At 38.1% G+C, this 24,292-nt stretch overlaps 1 protein-coding gene across 8 annotated transcripts in view; it reads right to left on the bottom strand.

The window, feature by feature from the left end:
• Positions 1-24,292, bottom strand: part of Metap1d (methionyl aminopeptidase type 1D, mitochondrial) — a 91,745-nt gene that overhangs the window by 20,662 nt on the left and 46,791 nt on the right. Inside the window, exon 1 of one of the 8 annotated variants that reach the window (XM_013142420.3) lies at positions 18,642-18,704. The exons of the other annotated variants lie outside the window; for them this stretch is intronic. Coding sequence (XP_012997874.1) covers positions 18,642-18,678 — 37 coding nt within the window. The 5' untranslated portion in view covers positions 18,679-18,704. Of the gene's footprint in view, positions 1-18,641; positions 18,705-24,292 lie in introns of those variants that run through there. 8 annotated transcript variants of the gene reach the window in all.

Below are 24,292 nucleotides of genomic sequence, written 5' to 3'. Positions count from 1 at the left end.
TCAGGCCTACGAGCTACTGGCCCAAGGTAACTTTCTGGTTGTGAAACCTCCTGGAAACAGGAACTGTGGTGAGTAACAGCCCCAAACTAGGACCCTCTCCCACTGGGAAGAGAAAAAGACACTGATGAAAGTCCAAGGGCCACGGATTCAGTGTCAGAAGTTTCACTTAACTCTGTTCCCCTGGAAGGGTGAATGTAAAACTGTTGTATCAAACTCACAGCGGGGTTCTAGGTACTTTTTTTCCTCTTTATTTTCAATCTGGGATTGAACCCAGAGCCTTACTGGTCAAGTGTTCTACCGCTGAACTACATCCCCAGCCCCATTGGACTTTGGTACTACTTTAAGCAATTTCATATTACAGATAAAAGTCTGGAAATATAATTTATATATTTATTTATTTTTGTGGTAGTAGGGATTGAACTCAGTGCTTTCACATTAAGCTTCATCCTCAGCCCCTTTTAAATTTAAAATTTTCTTTTTAAAAAGCTTTGTTTGTTTGTTTTGGAGACAGAATCTTACTGTGTTGCCCAGGTTGGTCTTCAACTCCTGGGCTCAAGCAAACCTTCTGCTTCAACTTCCCCGATAACTCTGGAGTAGATGCAAACTCCCACATAAGGCTTTTAGCAACTTTTTAGTTGCTTGATAGAGGCAGGTACATATTCCCTGAAGCATGAGAAGTGTATTTTCCTAATAATGACACCATCAGCCCTATGTCTGTCAACTGATGGATGAGGGTTGCAGTAGTGTCCAAGACAAAACAGGTATTTGGAAAGCAAAAGCCTGGACTCGTGTCTCAGTTCTACCACTTGTTATTTCTGTGGCCCTGAACAAGTTTCCCCTTTTGAATGTCAGGTGAGAACTAAGTGAAATAAAGGAGGTGAAAGTGCTTTGCATTTAGCAGATATCCCACAAACAACAGTTCCTTCAAGAGAGAAAAACAGGAGAGAAAGCCCGGCTAGCGTCAGATTCACAGCTGAAGGCACTCAGGAAGAGCAGCGAGCGCCGCAGCAGTGGGAATGAGATGAAGTCGCCTCTACAGAGTACACTGCTTCTCAGAGCAAGAAAAAGCTGAGCTTCCACACATGGAACACACAGGACATGCAAAAGGCATCATAAAACTACTGGTACTATGTGACTCATTATTCTTCCACATCGGTAATGGGTTGACCTAATCCATCCTCTCTTTAAGCCAAGCTGCTTTCGCTGACCAAACGCATGCCTCAGCAAGGTGCAGGCAGAAGTTACACGTAGTTGAGTAGTCTGTGGAAATGAAATGAAAAATGGGGGCACTTGTAGAATCAAACTATGACTCAGGCTCTCTAATTTCATCTGTAGGCAGGATCACATACAAGACACATGCTCATAATGTCTCTTCTAAGGAAAGTATATATTACTACTATTAATAATGATAATACTAATGAAATAGTAGTTGTGGATCACATTTCATGAATACTTATTTTGATTAAAAGTTTGATGCCTTGTATTTTATTTTATTAAGATAGGTTCTTACTAAGGAGCCCAGACTGGCCTCAAACTCAGGCAGTCCTCCTGCCTCAGCCTCATGAGTGCTGAGATCACAGGGACATGCTACCATACTGAGCTCTGTACACTGCCTCTTACTAACTCTATCAGGTGGACAGGCACCTATTAACAGCACTATTTTATGAATGAGGAACTAAGACTCACATCTCCAGTAATCAATAACCAGGCTTCAGGCTCATGTGTTCCAAGTCCAAATCTAGGTTGGTCTCTGTCAGTCAAAACTACCTCCCAACAGTGGGTTGCCTGGGTCTTGCACTGTTTCAGGGATTAAATTTTGAGGAATCAAAAAACAATTTTTTTGAATCATAAAAAATATACCATGTGGCCAATGAAGATTTAGAATAAAGATGCTGTGTATAAAGGTTTTTTGGCAGTACCTAGAATTAAATCCAGGGATCTCACATATGTAAGGCAAATACTCTTATCATTGAGCTACAGCCCCAGACCTTTCCCATGAAACTTCTTAGATGATCTAATTAGGGGCCTCTGTGGTAGTAGAGCATGAACTTACGAAGATTTTTTTCAGTGTGGCAGATTACATGAAAGAGAAACTATCTTTATCAGTATTATCAAGTTCAAGTACACAATCGTGATAGGGAGAATCTTTTCTATGTACTTAAACTTGAAGTTATGAACTCATCAGTTCTCTATTGGGATAAGTGGATGAGGTTTTTAGACATTCACTTTTTGGACAAACAGTATTGTCAATGTACTTGTCCTGCCAAATGATGGGATCAATACCAAAAAAGTACAATGAAATAAAGTTAAATACACACACACACACACACACACACACACACACACACGCATTCACACATAACTGCATAGCAAAATTCTAAATATCAGAAACAGATTGACCACAGCCAGTCTGCAGACTGTTATGATTCTACAGGGTTCTTAGCGATTCCACTTTCATAAGATACTTTTGTATTTGACATGAAATCTTTTTTATTTCAATCTGATAAGACACTATGTTGTCACAAGGTAACAGGATAATAAGATACAACGGCATGTTTATTTCACTAACTACTCATTACATACCTAAAAAAAATCTAGTGTTTTCACAGGTTAAATGAAGAAATGGGCCGAAGTCACTGTACTTTCAGAAGAGAACGGCTCTCCAATTAGCATGGGGAGGAAATTGGGGACCCTCAGTCTTGTTTATCACATTATAATTAATGATTAGTGACTAAAATTCTCAAATGCAGAGTAAACAAAATTAAAATTCCAGCCCATACTACATTCAGAGTCATACAAAGGATGCCTAATACAGAGACAGAGCACTGTACGAAAGGTCTGTTGAGTTTTTTTATACCTTTTTGTGCTTTGTAAAAGCAGAGTTGTTGTCGTATCTAACTTTTAACTTGCTACTACCGTTGGTGGTATCATTCATTTGATGCTTGATGACCATCCTCAGAGGTAGGTCTGCATTGTCATTTCAGAGGATAGACATACACCCTCTTTTTGTAAAGCTATTTGGGGAAACAAGATGCAGGTATGTACTAATTACTGCAAGTGGAAAGTGAACTAATCTGAAGTTCAGGAGATGCCAGTGGGAAATCAGCAGAAATCTCAGGGTAGCAGGGGAGCCCAGAGCAGCAAGGGGTTGCTTGGTACTAATTTGGCCTTGAAAGCAATGATCACAGAGTAGTGTTGTTACTGTTGTTACCTAACAAGAACTCTATATAGGGTTTTTGCAGGCAGCAAATCTATACGTTATTTGTTATGAATACTAGAATATCTACTGTCATCAAAGGTAATAATAAGAATTATTTTCAGTGTTACAAAATTCTATCAGAGCCTAGTTTGAGCTGAGCACTGAAAATTATAGGCGACTGCTTCTTTCGCTCCATGGAGGAGCACACTGTGAGGCCTAAATGTCTCTTGAAATTGCTGTATGTCCTCCGGATCCTGCCACACATTTCTCGTATTTTAAATTTGTATTTGGAATGTAAATCTAGGTTATGGTTTTAAATATTTTCATATTTGGTAATAACACCAATTTCTAAAAGCTGCCTTTTATTTCCCTTCACGAATTAAGTGTGAAAGGTGGGACTGCAGAATTCAAGTCTGCTGGAGGGAGGAGTACGTTTTAAATAACTAATGTTGCTGCACACAACATGCCCTATACGTATTGGCCTCTTACTCGGGGTCCATTTTAATTGTTATCTGCTCCTGCATTCTATACCACATAATGAAATGCTTCCATTTCACCCACTGAGCCCTGGGTTTTTATGTGCACCTTTACTAATGACCCTTAATTAAGCTGATTTTACCCTAGAAAATGTGAGTTTTCTTTTGGTCAACAAGTATTTTTAAGGGAGAGGTCTGAATGGACTTCCAAAGAAACATTTAAAATGGTTATTATTTTAAGCAGTTGTAAAACTGAACAAAGTACATTTGTACTCAAGAGTGGGCTACCAACACCTATATTTTTCATTGTATGTTTCCAGGGAAGCACTTTCACCCTGCAGAGGGCCATCAATCCTCAGTTATGTTACATTTCAAAGGGATCAAATATCTGGGTAGAAAACAACACAATAAAGTAGCTTGGTGCTACTTTACATTAGCTAACAATGTCAATGAGAGATAATATGAAATTTAAAAGACACCCTATAAAATGTCTTAGTGGATATATTTTTTCATAATGATCAGCAAATGCCAAAGTCTAGTAACAAAACTATTATTTATAGCATATTAACATCTAATTGATTTTACAAATGGAGGCAATTATTTTGGCTGAAGGGAGGAATGCTTGCCAGCTTTAAATGATTTATGATTACCAAAAGAGAAAACGTTTTGTTAATTCATTTTTAAATATGGTTCTTACATTCACTGACAATTTTAATTTTAAACCAAATGATTTGCTTAAATAATATATTAATCTCCCCTCAGAGTAACTTTACTTTGTAATGCCCATCTGATATATTTTTTAACTGTTTAGAAATGCTGCTGTCTGCAGTAGGTGCCTAATGGACTGTCGCTAGGAATACATTTTCAAAGTGCTGATTGGGAACCATGGAAAGATCACACTTCATGAACTCTAACCAGTTACCCAGAGTAGCTATCTCTGATAGACAGCTTCCTGCTTCAAGTCCAAGAGAACGCTAGAAATGCATCTATGCTGTAAATTTCTTGATCTGCAATGCTGTCTGCTTCAAAGATTTCACAACTTGGGCAAATGTTGCAAAAGAAAAATTAAATAGTCTGCATCACTCCATATAATTCTTTTACTGATTTTTCTAACCCAGTACTAAAATGTACAATATTTCAAAATTAAGTGAGTAATGTTCCTTCCCATTTCAAGGCAACCATAAAGCAGAAGACAAGCTCACATTTCACAAGAAATAACCTGCACATTTGTTGGAGGAAAAAAGTAAAAAATAAAAAATAAAACACACAACAAGGGAATGCCCCAGGCTGAAGCAGATACAGATTGGGTGAAGCTGAAGGACGAGGCTTCTTGAAACTAAACAAAAGCAAATTCATTCTGTTGACAGATGCTGATTACATCAAAGCAACAAGGAACTCCCCTCATGTCCAATTTTTTAAAAACAATTAATACTGTTCAACAATCAACACACTAATGACAAAGTTAAGCTTTTTAACCAATCATTGTAAACATTATTAAATCTTTTTCCAAAGAGTTTCAGTTCCATTAAAGACTATTCTACTGTATTTTTAGCTGTGGGCTTCTCCAAACAGTGGTTTATTCATTCCCATGGACATGTCTGAGAAACCAAGCTGGGCATGCCATCAGCCCCTTCCTTCCAGGGGTTAACTGCTCTGGCTGCCAAATAAAATACAGAGCGAGCCATGTAATTATGGAGACAGTCAAAGGGCAGGCTCTATTTTGAAATCTATTTGCACAGACAAGGTCTTCCAATTGAACTTACAGGAAACAAGCTGGTAAAGAGCCTCCTTTTCCCCAGATGCTTTCCACACTTTTTCTCCAGCTCAGGAAATCATGGATATGGACACCATACACCACTGCTTCCTGGATTTCAAGTTAAGATGCCATTACAGAGAGAAGAGTAGATCTGTTTCACAAACCTACAAGAACCATTTTGGTGCTTAATTAACAGCACTTGGAAACTGCCTTGGGATGATAAAGCTACAGTGTTTATTAAACATTTCTAAAGAAAATACAGGCCCAGTTGGTAAGCAGGTGTTGGAAAACAACCATTTTCTTTAATGCTCAAAATAAAGCACATAGTTGAGTGGAACATATACTGGCACAAATACTGGTCTGAAATAAAGATTCTACTTGACATCCAACAGTATTTGCCTTGTAGTTATCTATAGCTAAGCCTAAAACAATAGTCATAAAGATTCCACAGAAATAAAAAGGGAATGTGCAATGTATTTAGGTTGTAAAAAAGCCACAGTTCACTTTTATGCTGAAATAGCATCCTAGTTGCTTAATATTCTAAGCTGGCAATTTCTATATGGATGCATCATTCGAATATCAGAATGGGGCTAGCCGTGACTAATAAACCTAAGTGGTCAAATGAAGGGGAGACAGAAACTAGCCTGTGGGTGTCAGAACTCATCATAAAGTCATAATCCAAAGCCAGGCAGTCTTGGTTCTAGAAAAAAAGAACTAGAAAGTCAGTTACACTTAAAAGCAAAGGCAAGGAAAGGAAGGGTGGTGGCCTGGGGGAACCCTCTCCCCACAATAATAACATTCAAGAATGGTGCCTAGGTCAGAGCAAAACATGACCTTCCCCCAAGGCTCCATCAGGAAGTTGGCTCTGTACTATGTCCCGCCTCCTTTTAAAAATTTATCAACAGCAAGTGATAGAGCATAGTAACAATGACAAACTCAGAAATGTTTTAGGAGAATACTTCATTTTATTTCTTTTCAAAAGCTGAATTTATTTGTGATTATTAATGTATGTCACCAGAACCCAAAGATCTATATATATATTTAAAAATAAGCTCAATTCCTAGTACAAATAAATAAATAAATAAATATATGTTCTTTTCTTTTTGGGGAAACAAACATACCCCAAACTACTCTAGAAACATAGATCAATAAACCTTCCTACTTAATAATGTGGACTGTTTGTGGGCCTAGGAAACAAAACTATTTTATGCCAGCCCAACTGTAGGTGGGGGAAGGATGACAAAGATTATAGTAAGGACTTGATGTATATAACTAAAAGCAGATCATTTGGTGGACCGGTGGACGTTACAAAGAATGACTGAGTTGTACAAGAAAAGAAGACCCTGTAGAAAATTTCTTCATTTAAGATAAAAATGTTTGCTTCAAAATTTAAATCTAAATTCACCTTTATAATAAAACACTCGAGTCATGGTAAAATACAGTAGTATATGCTTAGCATATGCCATTGTCTCTCAGCTGAAGTTTAGAGAAAAGCAGCTTTTTAGCACTTCAACAATACATATACTCAGGCAACTTCTTGGACAAAGAAATATTGTATCCTTCTAGGGGAAATAAAGAAGCTGTTTATTAGAGCTGTGGTTAAAATGTAATAATTCATTCCAGTTGAGCCCTGTGAAAAATGTCATCAAAATATCATTTTCTTTGCCAGATATTCTGGATGTCGTAATATAATTTAAATACCAAACAAAAGACAAGCTCTGATCAGAGTAGCAGCACAACACCAAAATGAACCAAAACCAAACGTTGTTCTGTCAAAGTAACAGGAAAGAATTTCACCCAGTCCTGGTACGCAGAGAGAGCACACTTCTAGGTTAGCTGGAACATCTGGCAAATTTCAACTTTCCAAAGTCTTTTAAAAGAAACATTCGCGTTACCTCACACACTTAAGGTTTAAGAAGAGGAAAATAGAACAATTTTATATTAAAGCACACAAATAGGAACCAGAAAGAGCAGTTTCACAGAAATCACACATGGAACTCAATTGTCAAGCACATCCATATAAAAATATCATGAAGATTTTTTTTCTTAAAGCTGATATAGTAAGAAAGTCTTTAATTCTTAAAAAAATACATCACTCATTAATACTATTGTCATGTAAAATATTATTCAAAGTATTAGTTATTTTGGATTAAAATGCCCCATAACAGAATATATGGGGACTTACAGCTTATGATGATCAAAGGCATAGCTTTAATGTAATATTTTCAATTATATTATAGCATCTGAGAAAAGCATTGGTACTTTATAGTACTGCCAACTAAATTCTGTGTGGAGCCTGACATAGGAATACTTTTGGGTGCCTGCCTTCTTTTCTACCTTCCACTTATTATTTTTGTTTTGTTTTGTTTTGGTCTTTTTCGTTTTTTTCGGTACCAGGGATCGAACTCACGACTGCCTGCTTGCAAGGCAGGCGCTTATGCCGCTGAGCTAAATCCCCAGCCCCTCCACTTATTTATTTTTTGATAAACTATTTAATGTAATTGTCGCATAAACAATTATAAAACTGTTTTAAGCTTTGACCAAAACTGTTGTAGCAATACCACTACAAAAAATATACCTCAAAACTCTACATCTAATACTTTCCTGAGAATGTTCTCACTGTACAACTTCAAATGAAAGCCATAATGTAAAAGAAAACATTTTAATGTAAATCTTATAGTATTATTTTGACAATTTTGGGAATTTTGTTTCTGTCATAAAACCAACAAATAGGAGTGGTAAGTAGGTAGATAGGTTAATAATCACAACTCAGATGAGAAAGTCAAAGCTTCAGGAAAACAATGTATTTCCAGGCTTCTGCAGCTGAGATTACACAGATTCAAGACAATGGAGCCAAGGTCACTCATCAGGGAGTTATTTGCAACCAGAAAAATGAAGAGAAAATACATAGTAGTGTTTTTAGTAAAAGCTCCAAATTTTCTGAAGGCAACCTTTTGGACTTTGTATAGTTATGCTGCCATAATAATTTTATATTCAGTTAAACGAGGTAAAAAAAATAAAATTCAGTGTATTAAAATGATACAGGCTTAAAAGGTAAATTTTACAATAGCCTGGCCCTTCATTTTGTTTTATTTTTCTTAAAGATATGAATGCTTAACTATTTAATTTTGAATTAAAACTACCACCACCACCAACAAAACATGTATGTTTTATCTATACAAGGCAGGTTGCTTCTCATATCTGAAAATACAATATTACTTGAAAACTTTAATGACCAAAATTATTCACAATTAGTGTAATGACAAATTCATTGTCTTTTTTTAGATTGTCAATACTGTTATAGTACTGAAATATCTGATATTTAAAATACTTGAGACCTATTTCCTATCTAATGTTAAATATACTGAATACTTTTTGAGTTATATTTCTGCAAGACTGTTGTGAAAAGAAAACCAACTCCCAAACACCTAGTAAAACACAGTCACTTTTGGGTAAAATGAAGGGAACTATTTAGAATTTAAAACACTTTATGCTTTGCTGTGAATGCACCAGGGTTATTTCTTTTTTTTTTTTTTTTTTTTTTTTTTTTTTTTTTTTTGCCTTTTTCGTTTTTACCGGTACCGGGGATCGAACTCACGACTGCCTGCTTACAAGGCAGGCACTTATGCCGCTGAGCTAAATCTCCAGCCCCTCCAGGGTTATTTCTAATTATAAGGATATAGCTATCTAATTATATCTGAGCGCTTGTTTAAATCAGGGTTGCATCTCTGAGTACTCACTGGTTTACCTGGACAGGTTAGTTAAATTCTCTAAATACAAGTTTCGTCATTTGTTAATAGGAATAATACAGGATTGCTACAAGAACTGTATGAGCTGATAGAAAGAAAGCAATATAAGGCAAGCCCTTATTAAATGGGCTAATAGTAGTTAACTGGTTACCTGACTATGACAGGCAGTCACTCTGAAATGTACTAATCAGTAGGCAAAAACCAATGTGAATTTCAAAATGTATCTTTGGATAACTCACAAAGTATGTATGAGATCCTAGTCTGGGTCCCTGGCTGCTACTCAAAAGTCGTATTTAAAGCACGAGGCCTCTCCTGACTTCATCACATGGCCACCATCAAATAAGACTGCAGAAGGAGAAACACTTTACAAACTATACAGCGTCTCCTGATTGTTGTGTATTGAGAGAAGGCTTGAAGTCAGCCTAATCTTGATGTTTTGCTGAGAATTCCTGATACAGTCTTGCTAGTATGGTGATGGTAAAGGCTAAGGAAAATCTCTTCTTTCATCTGCAAGCATAAAACAATCTGGCTTTTTTCAACAGTCATATCCTTCCAAGCATATTAATATACAGAATAGTTTTTAAATCATACAGTGTAGGATGAGAGAAATTACATTTTGGAAATATCTACCTTGCACTAAAGACATTCCTTGTGAAGTTCACTATCTTTTTTTTTTTTTTTTTTTTGGTCTTTTTCCTTTTTATTGGTACTGGGGATCGAACTCATGACTGCCTGCTTGCAAGGCAGGTGCTTATGCTGCTGAGCTAAATCCCCAGCCCCAAAGTTCACTATCTTTTTAGGGAAGGATACTAGAGATTGAATCTTTGCCATCATGCACACTAGGCAGGTGCTCTACCACTGGGTTACACCCCACCTTCATACACATAGTTTAATAAGACTTAAATCTGCACTGGGCAACATGGTGTATGCCTGTAATCTCAGCTATGGTGGATTACAGGTTCAGTGCCAATCTGGGCAGCTTAGTGGGATATCATCTCAAAATATAAATAGATAGGTAGATAGACAGACAGACAGACCGACAGACTGACACAAATGCAGGCAGGTAAGTCTGGGAATGTAGCTCAGTGACTCAGTGACTGTAGATTCAAACCCTAGTCTCTCAAAACAAAAAAAGAGTTATTGCTTTATTTCGGGGATGGCACCAAGGATCAAACCCAGGACATGACAGTGCAAGCACAAGCACTCTATCACTGAGCTACATTTCAGCCCTAGAATGCTATTTTTATTTTGTTACTGAACAGTACCCAGTCAATGCAATGCTTAGTCATAAACTGTTATGTTGTCCTTGGTAACCTCAGTAAGTTAAAATTAAACGTACTTGTCTTGGTATAAAATCTGTTTAATACAGATATTCTAGAGCTCACCAAACCTTATTGTTTAAATGTACCAAGGAGTCTTCTTTGCATAAAATTCCTGTTTATTAAATGGTGATACAGGAAGACCTTATTTACATTTCAAGCACTACCACATACATCATTTATGACAAAAAAAGGCAAGCACTCCATAAGAAATGCTCCATCACTGCAATTACAAACACTAAAATATACATAAACCTAAGCACACTGTGTGAACTGTATTAGATTCAGCTAAACACAGAATTACTAACAGAACAAACAAAAAACAATTATCAGTGACTCACAGACCTATTTACACAACACACAAAATAATTTGGAAAGGTGTAACCATGGAAACCTGACAACCTAAATTCAGGGCCTTTAAATTTTGCATTTACTTAAATGTTGTGCAAATGATGTCCTTACAAAATTTAACTGCTTCAAAAGCTGTCAAAGCTTATCTTTGTTATCAGATCATTGATCAAAATAGTTTCAAATACAAATTAGTTGTCTTTAAAATTATTCAAAGAGCAACTGAATGAAACTATGATAAAAATGTCAAATTGTTATTTTCATAACCACTAATTAGCTACTTAAAAAACTCAACTATTTACAATGAATCCTGTAATAGTCAAGTGATATTAAAACACACTTTGACAAAAAGATTTTTCTTAAACTCACACTGTTGCATACAATCACCCTACTTCCTCTAATTAACTACTAATGCAGAAATGCTTTTCCTTGTTTTGGCTTATAAGTGATTTTCACTGACAATTACCACTGAATAGTTTAATGTTAATGCTATAGATAGATCCAATATCATTATTTTATTTCATAACTTAAATGAGTAAAACATTATTTTGTAGTTTACTGGCTCCCACACTTAAAATGTAATATTCAGTGTGTATTTCATTATGTAGATGAGCAATGGATGTTGTTTGACATGATTTAAATGGGTCAACAGTATCTTCCTAGTCACATTAATCATCCAGACAGCTAGAATGCAAAAAAAAAAAAAAAAAGAAAGAAAAAGAAAAGAAAAGCCTTGCAAACTAAAACTAGAGGTCCTATTCACACAAGTGACAACACTGGTGGGTTATCGAGAATGTGGTTAGGAAGAAGGAAGAATTACCGACTGCAAATGTATATTTCAGAATATAGTCAGAAAGCACTTGAAGATTCTTGCTCTATTTTCAGAGTCCAAGTGAACACCCACAGAGGCAGATGTCTGAGATACCAAATTGTAATTTTTTTAAAAAAAGGAATCTATGAAAATCTTTTCCATTTAAGAAGAATAAAACTTGAGGAAGAGAAGCAGTGTGTTTGGGCGGGGGTTGCATACAGAAGTGGCCTTTAAAATTGCTGCAAATCGCTCCCCCAGCCTGAGTCAAACGAGTAGCTAAAGAGTAGCCATGATGTGAATTTACAAACGGGAAGTCCACTTTCCTCTTCACTCTGATGTCACAGCAGGCCTCGGTCCTGGGTGTGTGTGGGGGGTGATATGATTTTCAGGGCTCATCAACCTGCCAGAATACTGTTCACGATCACACTGTTCCTTATGAACTAGGTGCTTTCCATAAAAGGAGGAAGTCACACAGCATCACTTCCCTCCCAGCAGCACCTGGGTGAGACGGGGCAGCTGGGAACAGGACCTGCCACTGACTTCTTTGCTCTGAACCTCTCCCCCAGGCCATCCTCCCCAGTACATGTGCTCTGCCCTCTCCCCAAACTACCCAGAATGCTCCCTGTCCATGGAAGCCCAGGATTTGTTTTCTTTTGCTTCTGATTTATGAAAATAGCACATGTGTGGTCTCTTGCCTTTACTTATTTTTATCAGATACGACTGAGGTTGAAGATTCTTTCCTATGTTTACTTATATTTTCTGTTTTGTAAAGTTTCCAGTTAGGTCTCTTGGGTTTTTTTTTTTTTTTTAATCTGACTTATTTTTAAGGGTGAACTGTGAATTAGAAACATTAAACATTTATGCATGATATTTTTTATTTGTTACTGGCACTTCAACTATGTTTAAAATGTTTTGGGCCATACAACTAAATTTATGAATTACAATGAGGAGACTATGACTCTTTAAATAGCATCCACCAAAAAAATGGATATCCAATTCAGAAAAATAAAAAATGTATACCTATTTTAATATTAAATTTATTGAGACATTATGAGATTAATACAAGTTGCCTTTGGCCTTTACATTTACAAGAGGTATTCAAAGTGGTGGCTGTTATCTTCTACACAGTCATTTTTCTTTTCCTAAAGTGTGTGATTGTGTGTGTGTGTGTGTGTGTGTGTGTGTGTGTGTGTGTGTGTTTGGCTGACTCTCTAGAAAAGTGTCAAAGCAAGGGATGGTGGCACTTGCCTGTAATTTCAGAACTCAGAGGCTGAGGCAGGTGAATCTCAAATTCAAGGCTACCCTGGACTACGTAAGTAACATCTACCTCCAAAAAACAAATAAACAAAAATCCCCACAAATTTTAGTTGTCTTATTTAAGAGCAGTCTTCACAGTTACTGCAGTCATGTCCCTCAGTAGAGACTTAGTTGTGTGGGAGTTTATAGTTGTTTGCTTTGTGGATTGAACCAGGGCCTCTGCACTAAGCCCTCCCTCCCTTCCTTCCTTCCCTCTTTCCTTCCTTCCTTCCTTCCCTCTCTCTCCCTCTCTCTCTCTGTTTCTGTCTTTTTCTCTCTGAGACAAGTTCTCACTATGTAGTTTTCTTTTTTCTTTTTTTTGGTACCGGGGATCGAACTCAGGACTTCTTATTTGCCAAGCAAGTACTTATGCCACTGAGTTTAAACCCCCGGCCCAAGGTCTCATTATGTAGCTCAGGCTGGCCTTGAACTCTTGGGAGATCCTCCTGCCTCAGCTTCCTGAGTACTAGGATTACACACACAAGCTGCAATGCATAGTTTAAATTTTTTTTGAGACAGGATCTAAATAGCTAAATTGCCCAAGCTGAGTTCCAATTTGTGATCCACCTGCCTCAGCCTCTCAGAGTGCTGAGATTAGGCATGCACCACCATACCCAGCTATACTTTCTTCACATAGGTCCTGTACTTTTTTTTTGGGAAGGGGGGCAATATTGAGAATCAAACCCAGCCGAGGTCTACTGCTGAATGACATTCCTATTCCTCTTTATTTTTATATTGTGAAACATGGTTTTGCTTATTAGCTGAGAATGGCCTCAAACTTTTAATTCTTGGACCTCAGCCTCCGGAGTAGCTGGGATACAGTTGTGCACCACAGTGCATGCCTGCATGCAGTTATTATTATTATTATTATTTTGGTACCAGAGCTCGAACTCATGACTTTGCACTTTCCAGGCAAGTACTTGTACCACTGAGCTAAATCCCTTGCCCCCCAGCTCTTGTTATTTGTCTCTTTCTAGGAACTGCATGTTCTTGCTGCTATTATAAGTGGAAATTTTGTAATGGAATATGGTATTATTATATGTACAATAATTTGTATAGTACTAAACTTTTCTTTAAAAACTTAAACTTCCTTTAAAAAGTTAATTTTAAAAATTGAATACTCCAGTGCCCTATTTTCAGACTCCAGAATACACCAAAAATCAACAGACAGACTCACAGCTCTCTCTAGGGAGGAGTAGGCTGGAGCCAACTGGATTCAGCGGACCCCTTCCCAAGACCACCTCGTCCCTTCACACTTTGCCTCTCCCCACACATCACTTTCTTCCTCCCAGACACGGGGTGCTAGGTTGGGTGGGCCGACAAAGCAGAGGCACCCCCCAAAAATAGATCAAGGCAGGGAAGGGTTTTATATTTCAAGTATTTCCTTCCCAAAACAGTGACAGCCTAATCTTCCACAGGAGGCGATTAGAACTTTTTTAGACTTCTTACTCTTAGTCTACACGCACTCAGTTTTTACAGCTCAGGCATGTTTGTCTTTCGAATTAAGTGTCTAGGTCGGGCTGGCTGTCTCTGACAAAAAGCAGAGACCGGCCTGACCTCTGTGGCTTCCCTGAGACCGGAACAGCACACGTCTCCGTGCTTTCAGCTCACGATGAGCACACAGGTGGCTCTCAGGGTTCCCGCCCTGCATCTTAGGGCTCCCGTTCTCCTTCTGCACTTCGAAGCCGCACCTGTGGCTGGTAGCACAGAAGGACGGAAGGCAAAGGGCAATCAATTCCAACTCTCCCGCCACCAGGTCTTGTACCAGCGAAAGAGGCCAAGAATTTAAACACGAAAAAAGGTAAAAAGGAATTGGCCGACCTGCGGCCCGGGACTGCGCGAGGCGCCAGCTCCTAGGATCCCTCCCCACTCAGCTCATCTCCCCGGCAACGGCACCGCAGCTAACTGTGGGTGTGCGCAGGGTGCTTTCAACACTGCTGCCTCGGGCCGCCGCTCTCCTGATACATTCCTCTCGGGTCTTAGAATACTACATCTGAAGCCACCACTTTGGAAAATCGTGTACTGTGTACAGTGGTTGACAGAAAAATCATGTTTTCCATGGAACATTTTTCCACAGGTAAGAGCGCAGAGGACCGACTTCGCGGGACCCTTTTCTCTGCTCTTACCTGTATTTCAACTTTTCAGTAATATGAAAATTTTAAAGTATCTGATTCAGCACCTTAAAAAATCATTTTCCTTAAAGAATCTACGGAATCTGAGGTGTTGGAAATGGAAGTTTTTGTTTTTTAATGTGGGACACTCTGTTTATAGGTGGAAAAACAAGGGTCTTAAAATGGGCATCAGGCTCCCAGGTTGTAAGGTGGGTCTTTTTTTTTTTTTTTTTTTTGTCTTTTTTTATTGGTACCGGGACGAACTCACAGACCACACACTTGCAAAGCAGGCACTTATGCAGCTGAGCTAAATCCCCACCCTAAGATTATAAGGTAGAACAGACCCAGAAGTAACTGTGTATCTTTTTCTTTTCCTTCCTCTTCTTTCTTTCCTCCTCTTCCTCTTTTGTGTGTCTTTTTTTGTTTTGGGGGTGCAAGGTCTTACTATGTCATTCAGACTGGACTTGAACCCACTCTATATGTAGCCCAGGTTGGCCTTGAGCTCTGCAGCCCTCCTGCCTCAGCCTCCTGACTACTAGAATTACAGGGGTGTGCCACATACATGGCTTGGGAACAGTGCTTATGGATGGTAAAAATTGTCCAGTTGTTCTAATTTGCACTTCATAGCCACACAAGCTTCTTTGGAGTGGTCCTGGGGCCCAGGTTTGTAGCTATTCATTATGTTGTACAAGATAAACTCCTAAAGTACACTGGAGCCCAAAAGGGAGCCGGGTCTGGTCACTTGAGTGTTCCTGAGCGCTGTATGCGCTAAGGCACTGGCTGGGGTCTGAAAGTGTTTTGGCCAAGGGGGAGGGGTTAGGGGGCGTTGCTCAGGCCTGTAATCCCAGCACTTGGGAGGCTGAGGCAGGAGGATCATTGCGAGTTCCAGACCAGCCTAGGCTACAAAGTGAGCTCAAGGCCAGTCTGAACTGCACAGGGAGACCTAGTCTCAAAAAAAAGAAAGGGCTTTGGGGTTGGCCACTGTGATGACTACAGTGAGACAAGAAGCTGCCACAAACTTCAACACTAAATGGGCTGAGAAACAGCAAAGCAAGGGAAGTCTCATCTCAATGTCTGTGTTATAAAACCTTAGCTGGCGAGGTTTTACAGAATGGTATGGGGCCTCTTAGGGATAAATTAGGAAGGCTAGAAATCCTGCAAGGAGGTAGCAGTGGACTTATACCCAGTGTCTCGCCGTGATTAAATCTACCCTGCTCTCAAACCCACTGCTGCAATGACACATCGCTCACTTTCACGCGTAGTCTCAAAGTCTGGCGACACTTGGCTCAGTGGTGGCTGACTTCAGACCTCATAAATATTATGTAACCCTCGTCTCTTTGCCTCTAGCCAACCAGCCTGACTGCGCAAGTGGCAAACTGACATTGAGAATTTATGAGCTCTTCATGTTAGTAATGCATGTTTCCTTTTGAATTATTCTAGCTGATAGCCTGAAGCAGATCATAATTATCATTCCTTCTGCCACACAAATCTGAAGATCTACATGTGGTTTAGGTGGCTACATTAGTATGCATCAATGTCTTATGCATACTGACAAAAAATCCATATGTGACAAATGAAAAACAGATGAACTTTTATATTGCTATGATCCGAAAAACTGTTTTGGGCTAATTAAAATTTATTCCCAGTTCACAGTGTATCTGTAGAAAATGATTATCTTATTAGAATGGTTTTCAGTTTACCGTCAAAAAAGTGATGGTACTGTTCAGTTTGCTTGGAGCAGGCTATTTAGGCAGTCAGTGATGTATATTGTGAATAACGTCAGTCCTGCACTAAGATAAATATGTGGTCCTAATGATTTGGAGTGCATTTTCCTACATAAACAATGTGGCTAAGTTCTTAGGTTAGCTCATTTATCCATAAGATAACTGAAATTCTACACATTTGCAAAGAAAACAACAAACTAAGAAGGACTTCAGCTCTAAGCCCATATTTTTAGCAACATTACAGATTTTTTTTTAACAGAAAATATTGCTGCCATTTACAACAGTTTCTCTTCTTTTTTTCTCACCTTCTTTCCTGCACTCCTTCCCTTCTTCTTTCTTTCCTTTTTTTCCCTAGTACTTGGAATTGAACCCAAGACATGGTAAGAAAGCACTTTACCACTGAGCCACTTCCCAGACCTTACAGCAGTTTCAAGGAAAAATGTTCCACAGTGTCAGACAACTAGGAAAAGGAAAAGTCCGTTTTGCAGTTTCCTGCCATTTATTCTCAGCCTCTTTCTTCCAAACCCAAGAGGGAAAAGGATGGAAGGTAGTGTCCCTGAGAACTCCAAAGAGGAGAGTAGGGGAGGGGAAGGGAGGAGAGGAGAGGAGAGGAGAGAAGAGGAAAGGAGAGGAGAGGAGAGGAGAGGAGAGGAGAGGAGAGGAGAGGAGAGGAGAGCAGAGGAGAGGAGAGGAGAGGAGAGGAGAGGAGAAGAGAGGAGAGCAGAGCAGAGGAGAGGAGAGCCAAGACCCACTCCTGCCTATAACACCTGTACTCACCCCAGAGCCAGGCTCCTGCTGGTTGAAGTTTACACAGCCCTATTTACTACCTAGCACTTTGTACCACAGAGAACACCTCCAGCCCCAGAATAGCCACTGGGAAGAAAAACGGCCGTTCTGGAGAACTAGTATCACTCTGACCAGAGCTCCTCAAGATGGGTCAGGTGTTCGTAACTCAGTGCGGCTCGACTGTGGAGCTTCAGCTCTGGTTTTCTGAGTTCCTATCTGACCACCTTCTGCAAGTTATTAACTGCTTCACACTTCAGGTTCTTCATTTATTAAAATGGGGGGGTATAAGGATAAAGTAAGCTTTTATATATTAAGTTCTCACTAGCACAACCCTAGGCTGAGTAATTGAAGCTTAGCTATCACTTGTTACGTGTTGAATATCACAATGAATGAAAAAAATACAAAAAAGCTCTCTGCTTTTTTATAGCTATACTTCTATTTTTTCCTGATCTTTATAGTATTTGCTACACAGGAAAATGTAATTTAGCAAGTAGATATAAATCCCCAGAAGGAGTTTATAGTATCTCTGAAATAACCCCACATGTAGAAAGTCTTAAAAATAAAACCCAGATTTTTATGTTACAAGTACACGAGTAATAGACAACAGTGAACTATTTTATCTATATTGTTTTACTAATAACGTTTTAAGAGAAAGCATCAATGTCTGATAATACCAAGTACAGATAAGGATGTAAAATGTAAAACAAGAATTTAAATTCTGCTGGAAAGGGTCTACTGGTATAGCCACTTTGAAAAGCTATCAATATAAAGTCACAAGTTCTATCTGAGGCATATACATAATAGAAACACAAAATATGTACCAAAAGACACACAACCTGTAATAGAAAAAAAGTGAGACAACCAAATGTCCACCAACAGTATAGGAGGGACAAATTATGATAAATTCCTAAAATGGAAGGTTATATAGCATCCCAAATGAATGACCTACAATTACAGGCAAAAATATAGATAGATTTTAACACATAAAATCAATGTTCAAGAATCTGTATCTAGGGGGTGAAACAATAACGGAAAGCAAGGAAGAAAGTATTGCTAACGTGGTTACCTGAGAGCTGGGAGAGGTTCGGACTGGCCAGGGACATGCAGAAACAGATGAGGAGCTCACAACGTTCTGCTTTTTCTTTTAAATGAGTACTAGATGTGATCAGAATGCACAGTAAAATGTTTAAATTTAACACTTACTACAGTAAAAGACACAGTGCCATTAATGCCCCCCAAATGCACTCCCTCACTTCAGACATACTCATCTCATTCTTCTTGCCATTCTTTTCCTACCATTCCTGGAAATAGTTCTGAAAGTCTTCTTTCATGAATTTTTTTTCAGTAAGATAAGATTTAGAAATACAGTGAATATGACTGCTGCATATCATCCCACTGAAAGGTAGACTTGTGAAAACATTATAGTGTGTCCCGTCATCTTACTCACTGGATCTGACACTGTGTGACTTCTGGCTGTTCCTCAAAGTAAAAACGACTGTGAAAGGTAAACATTTTCAATCAATTCAGGGCATAGAGACAGCCATGATAACACAACTAAAGACATTCACTTTTGAGACTTCTGAAGACTTTAAAAGACTTTTGAAGTCTTTAAAAGTCTTTTGAAGACTTTTAGAACTGCTTCTGAAAGTGACAAGATTGATGTGGGTAAGTATGCCTGAAGTGAGAGGGGAGCATTTTCATTTCTATTGTTATCTATTTTGGCTTTTTTCTGAGACAAAGTCTTACTATATACCTTGAATTCACTATGTAGCCCAGGCTGGCCCTTAAACTCACAGCAATTTTCCTGCTTCAGCCTCCAAGTGCTGGGATTACGGGCACATGCCACCATGCCCAGCAAAAGGGGAGTATTTCCAAGGGGGTGGTGGGTTAAGGACAATATGTCTTTTATTTAAAAATTTTTTTAAACTTTAGACACCATATTTTTCTGTCATACCTTATACTCAATTACATCAGTATGTATTTGTTTTATATTCACTTATTAAACTGCACATTTGTTTAAATACCCGGGGAGAAAGTTTTGCTAAAGGAATATGGCAAATTCTCACCAACGGAATAAGAATGAAAAAAATATAACTGAACATTTGTATAGTTTGTTTGCTAGCTTAAAGCATAAGTAAAGCTTGCTTGCTTTTCTTTCTTTCTTTTTTGGTCTGTAATGAGGACTGAATCGGGGCTTTCCTGCTGAGCTACGTGCTCAGCCTTCCTTTTTTATTTTGAGACAGAGTTCTGCTAAGTCACTAAGTTGCTTAGGCTGGGCTTGAACTTATGATTCTCCTTCCTCAGCGTCCCAAAAAAACCCATACATGAGGCATAATGGTGGCAGTGGCCGCCAGGAGTACGCGCCATCCTGGGTGCTCAGCAGACCCCTTCCAAGTCTATGCTTCACCAAAGGCCCTGCATGGAAACAGGACATATGGCGGGACATGGAGCCAAAAACATGTGAATTCCAAAATCTTTAGATGGGGCATGCTTCCTTCAAGGGGACACAGGCAGATACTACTTGAAATGGCAATAAAAGAAATGTTCTAGCTTGCTACATAGGTTTCTTTGGGTTTTGTTTTTACAGTGCTGGGGACGCAACCCAGGACCTCTGGCACACAAGGTAAGTTCTCTGACACTGAGCTCACATCCAGGCAATGTATGATAAACTGCATGCATTAAGTTGATGCCTCTGGATTACATGTCCCTGTGAAATCTTCTGCTAAACGTTAAAGTATCTAGCTAGCAAGGCAGTAAACTTGAGTGTATTTTTTTCAAACAGAACCTGGATTTGAATCTTGGCTCTCTCAGTCAATTGCTAGATAAACTAAAATAAATCAGTTAACGTCTTTTAAAATTTTTAAAATTTGCTTTACACATTTTATTTTTATATATTTCACAACAAAGTACTAGACAGGAGGAAGAAGGAAGGAAAATAAAAAGGAAGAAAGGAATAAAAAACAAAACAAACTATTCTAGCAACCAGGTCTGTATATCATGATGTAAGAAATTTAAAATATTTAGTATTACTTTAAATTCAAAATTTTTGAAAACAAGGAAAATAAATCAGAAATAATTCACAACAATATATAGTAAAAATATTAATAGCATAGTTGGCCATGCTGCATTTAACTGAGCAGGCCACAAGAAACTGTATTTGCAAATTTTAAAAACTGAACTCTTGGAATTACTCTCTGACTAGTTAACAAACACTCCTTATGGCTTACAACCAAATCATATTCCAGACTTTTAAAATTGATATTTAACTGATAGCTGGAACAATTGTAATGCCTGTTCATGAAGAAAAAGCTACCAAATTTCCTTAGCAAGAAAACTATCTTTTTGAGAATTTGAGCATAACTGACATATTTGTAGTGATTTACAAAGGAAACTCATATGTGTTATCTAATTTTGTCCAACAATTCGGGTAAGGTATACTGGATAATAACACTGTACCTGTTTTACAGGCCCAAAAAAATTCCAAAATGACAAAGCTGAAGCTCATGGAGGTGAAGGAATTTGTCCGAGATCAAAAAGTTACAAGTGGCAGATCTGGGTTTCAAACCCTGGCCTATTTAAAAACAAAAACAAAAACAAAAACAAAACCTCCAAAATCTTATTCTTATAGAAAATGTGAAACATTCACAAAAGTAGACAGATAAATATGATACATGCCCATGAACCTAAAAGTCAGTTCAACAACTTACTCTAACCCATCTTGTTTCAGCTAAACCCATTAAATTATTTTGAAGCCAATTCCAGAATCACATAACTTCATTTAGGAAATTTATTTCAGTATATCTAAAAGAGGAAGATTTTAAAAAACGATTTAACATAAAATTATCACCCCTTTAAAAAATGAATAGCAATTCCCTAGGATTATCAAATATTTGATCTGTCTTCAGATACACTTCTTTTGTCTTTTTAAGAACTAAACAGATGGTTGACTAAAATGATCTAAATAGGTCTGTTGCACTTGATTGATGTGTTTTGTATAGCAGTTTTTATAAATTCTTTTGTCTTTTCCTTGTAATTCATTCATCATAGATATTTATTTGTCCCTACCATTTCTCACAGTTTGGAATTCACTAGTATGTCTCTTATCACAAGGTAGAAATACTAGTCACCCATATTTAATAAATCACATGTCCCCTTCATTCTTTTATTCCCATACTTTCATTTTTGAATGTGGGTTGGGGCTAGGAGACTAGAGGTAAAAAGATAAGACTACCATTTAAATGGGGGAAAATTCAACTCCAAATGGATTTTTCTTTAAGAATGAAACCTAAAACCAAAAGAAAACAGGTAAAATTAGCTATTGAAATTCTGGGCATGTGAATCAACCCTTGCTCCCTACATCTGGCAGCACTTAGCTCCCCCAGGGCACACTGGTGCCCTAGGGCACTGTTACACATGTCTGACCAGCCGGGCAACAACAAAGGACACACAGGCTATAAAAGAGGCAGCAGGTAACCATCAGGCTGACCAAATGGCCTAGGCTCTTTGACAAAACACACAACAAGCAACTGGTTATTCCCATGGCTGAAAAATCAATGACAGGGGGCTTTTCTTACCATTCAAATTCCACAACGTGCCTGTTTAAGTCACTAGGTTACTTCCTTATTTTAATCAAGGTCCACAAGCGCTCTCTTTTCTTTCAGGCACTCAGTGAAAGCATCAGAGATGAGCTATATAAAGCCACCTTGTATTCTTGCCAAAAAGCCATCCAAGACTTCAACTAGACTGTTTTGTGGACTGTACTCCCACACTGGAAAAAGTGAAGATGCCAAATTATTTTGCAAACATTTTGATATTACACTAAAAAAAATGGCATCTTCCATCTTATATAATATCCATTTTACAATTTAGATGACTATAGTACTACAGCTTTAAATAAGGTTCCCCTCTAAATGAACATTTCATTATTATAAAATAAAAGCTCTGACTGCCTTTCCCACAGCCTAAAGCAGTAGTGGTGAACATAAGACACATGCATTATTTTTTCTTTTAAGACAAAAGATGTTTAGAGTTGTTGTTTCTTTATTAAAACTCAGTATCCAGGTTTAACGGCAGTGTTAGCACTTTGCAGTAAGTGGGTTTTGGGTTGCAGTTTGGGCGTTCGATCTCTAAAAGGTTTGCCATCACTGGCCTAAATCCTTGTTTTGGAGCCCAAGGTGGGGAGCAGCTTCCTCTTCTTCCACCAAGAATTCCCAACCCCCCCTCTTCCTCAGGGGTCTTCACTAAGACTATTAAAGCATGCCCAACTGACAGGCTGGGTACTACATGATTGTAATCCCAGAGCTCAAGAGGCTGAGACAGAAGAATTGAGAGTTTAAGGCCATTAACACTAACCTGAGCTACATGGTGAGACCCTGCCTGAAAAAAAAGTGAAACAAAACTCCAACCCAACTCATTCCTTCTAATGCAATCTTCATAAAACACAGGAGGAATTACTTCCACTAAGGTAAGATTCTATGGCAATATTCCCTTTATCCAAAGAAATAATTCTAATAAATGGAAATTTTAGTTAAGATAGTTTGGGGCCAACAGACCTTTTCAATCATTAATTTATACCAATTGTTAATCTGCTGTTTAAATATAAAACTTGAGAAAAATAATACTTTTGATATATCAGATTATTACAATAAAAATATGAAGCTAGGGAAAAATTATAAATATCCTTAGTCTTCCTTCCAATAAAATATTTCTGAATTATGAATTTTTGAAAATGATGAACACTTGAAATATCCCTGAATTATCATTCAGTCTTTAATCTTCAAAGTGTTTTCTTAAAACTAGGCAATAGGAGTATGTTTTTAATGTTAGATATATTCACATACACATCTATATACATGTGGGTGTGTTTTTATAGTAGGAATATGATGTCCTTTAACAAATGGATCATATACAATTAAATATTTGGAGAAGCTAAACACATTTTCATTTTCAAATATAAAAGAAAATTAAATGAAAGGCTTTCTGAGAATTATTTCCTGCTAATTGATGCTGCTCTAGCATCTTCAACTTTTAGATAAAAGGCAGAAAGGTAATTGCTGGCTGCACTACCATTGCTCATGACTTCACTACAAAACCAGAAGCACATCAAGGTTCTCAATGTGGAAAAGCAACTTTCAAATGCTGAAGGCTAAGGCCAGGGTCCACGGGCTTAGGCTACAGGCAGGGGTTTAAAGGGGCATCCCTCCTGAGACACCATAGCACTGCTGAGTCACATCTCCCTATTTCGTGCATAAGGTAGTTCATTTTCACTTTTGCAATACATTTAAAAAATAATAATAAGACAAGGTCTGAAGAATGAGCTACGTTGGGGTTCACAGCACTGGAGTGGTTATTTTGTGGGCTTTTCCCCATTCTCATGCTGTTTTGGGACATGTTTTGTTGGCGATAGCTACTCATACTGTGGGGAACTGAAACCAGAAAACACAAACCCTATCTTCGCTTCACTGTAATGAAGACAGTTTCTCCTAGTTACACTTGTCTAGATTTCATAAATGAGCAAGAACTATAAGATGCTGGAATTTATATAGCTCATGAAGTTTTTGTCTCAAAAATTTGCTAAGCATGGTGATGCATGCCTCTATAATATCAGCACTATGGGAGGATGAGGCAGGATGATTACAAGTTTTAGCACAGCCTGGGCAATTTAGCAAAAACATGTCTTAAAAATAAAAAGGGCTGACAGGATATAGCTCTGTGCAA

The sequence above is a fragment of the Cavia porcellus genome, unplaced genomic scaffold (genome assembly GCF_034190915.1).
Source record: "Cavia porcellus strain 051 isolate PalLab524CR breed Dunkin Hartley unplaced genomic scaffold, mCavPor4.1 scaffold_12, whole genome shotgun sequence".
NCBI lineage: Eukaryota > Metazoa > Chordata > Mammalia > Rodentia > Caviidae > Cavia > Cavia porcellus.
Note: the sequence above shows the minus strand (reverse complement) of the source record. Positions and strands in the feature narration are given on the sequence as shown.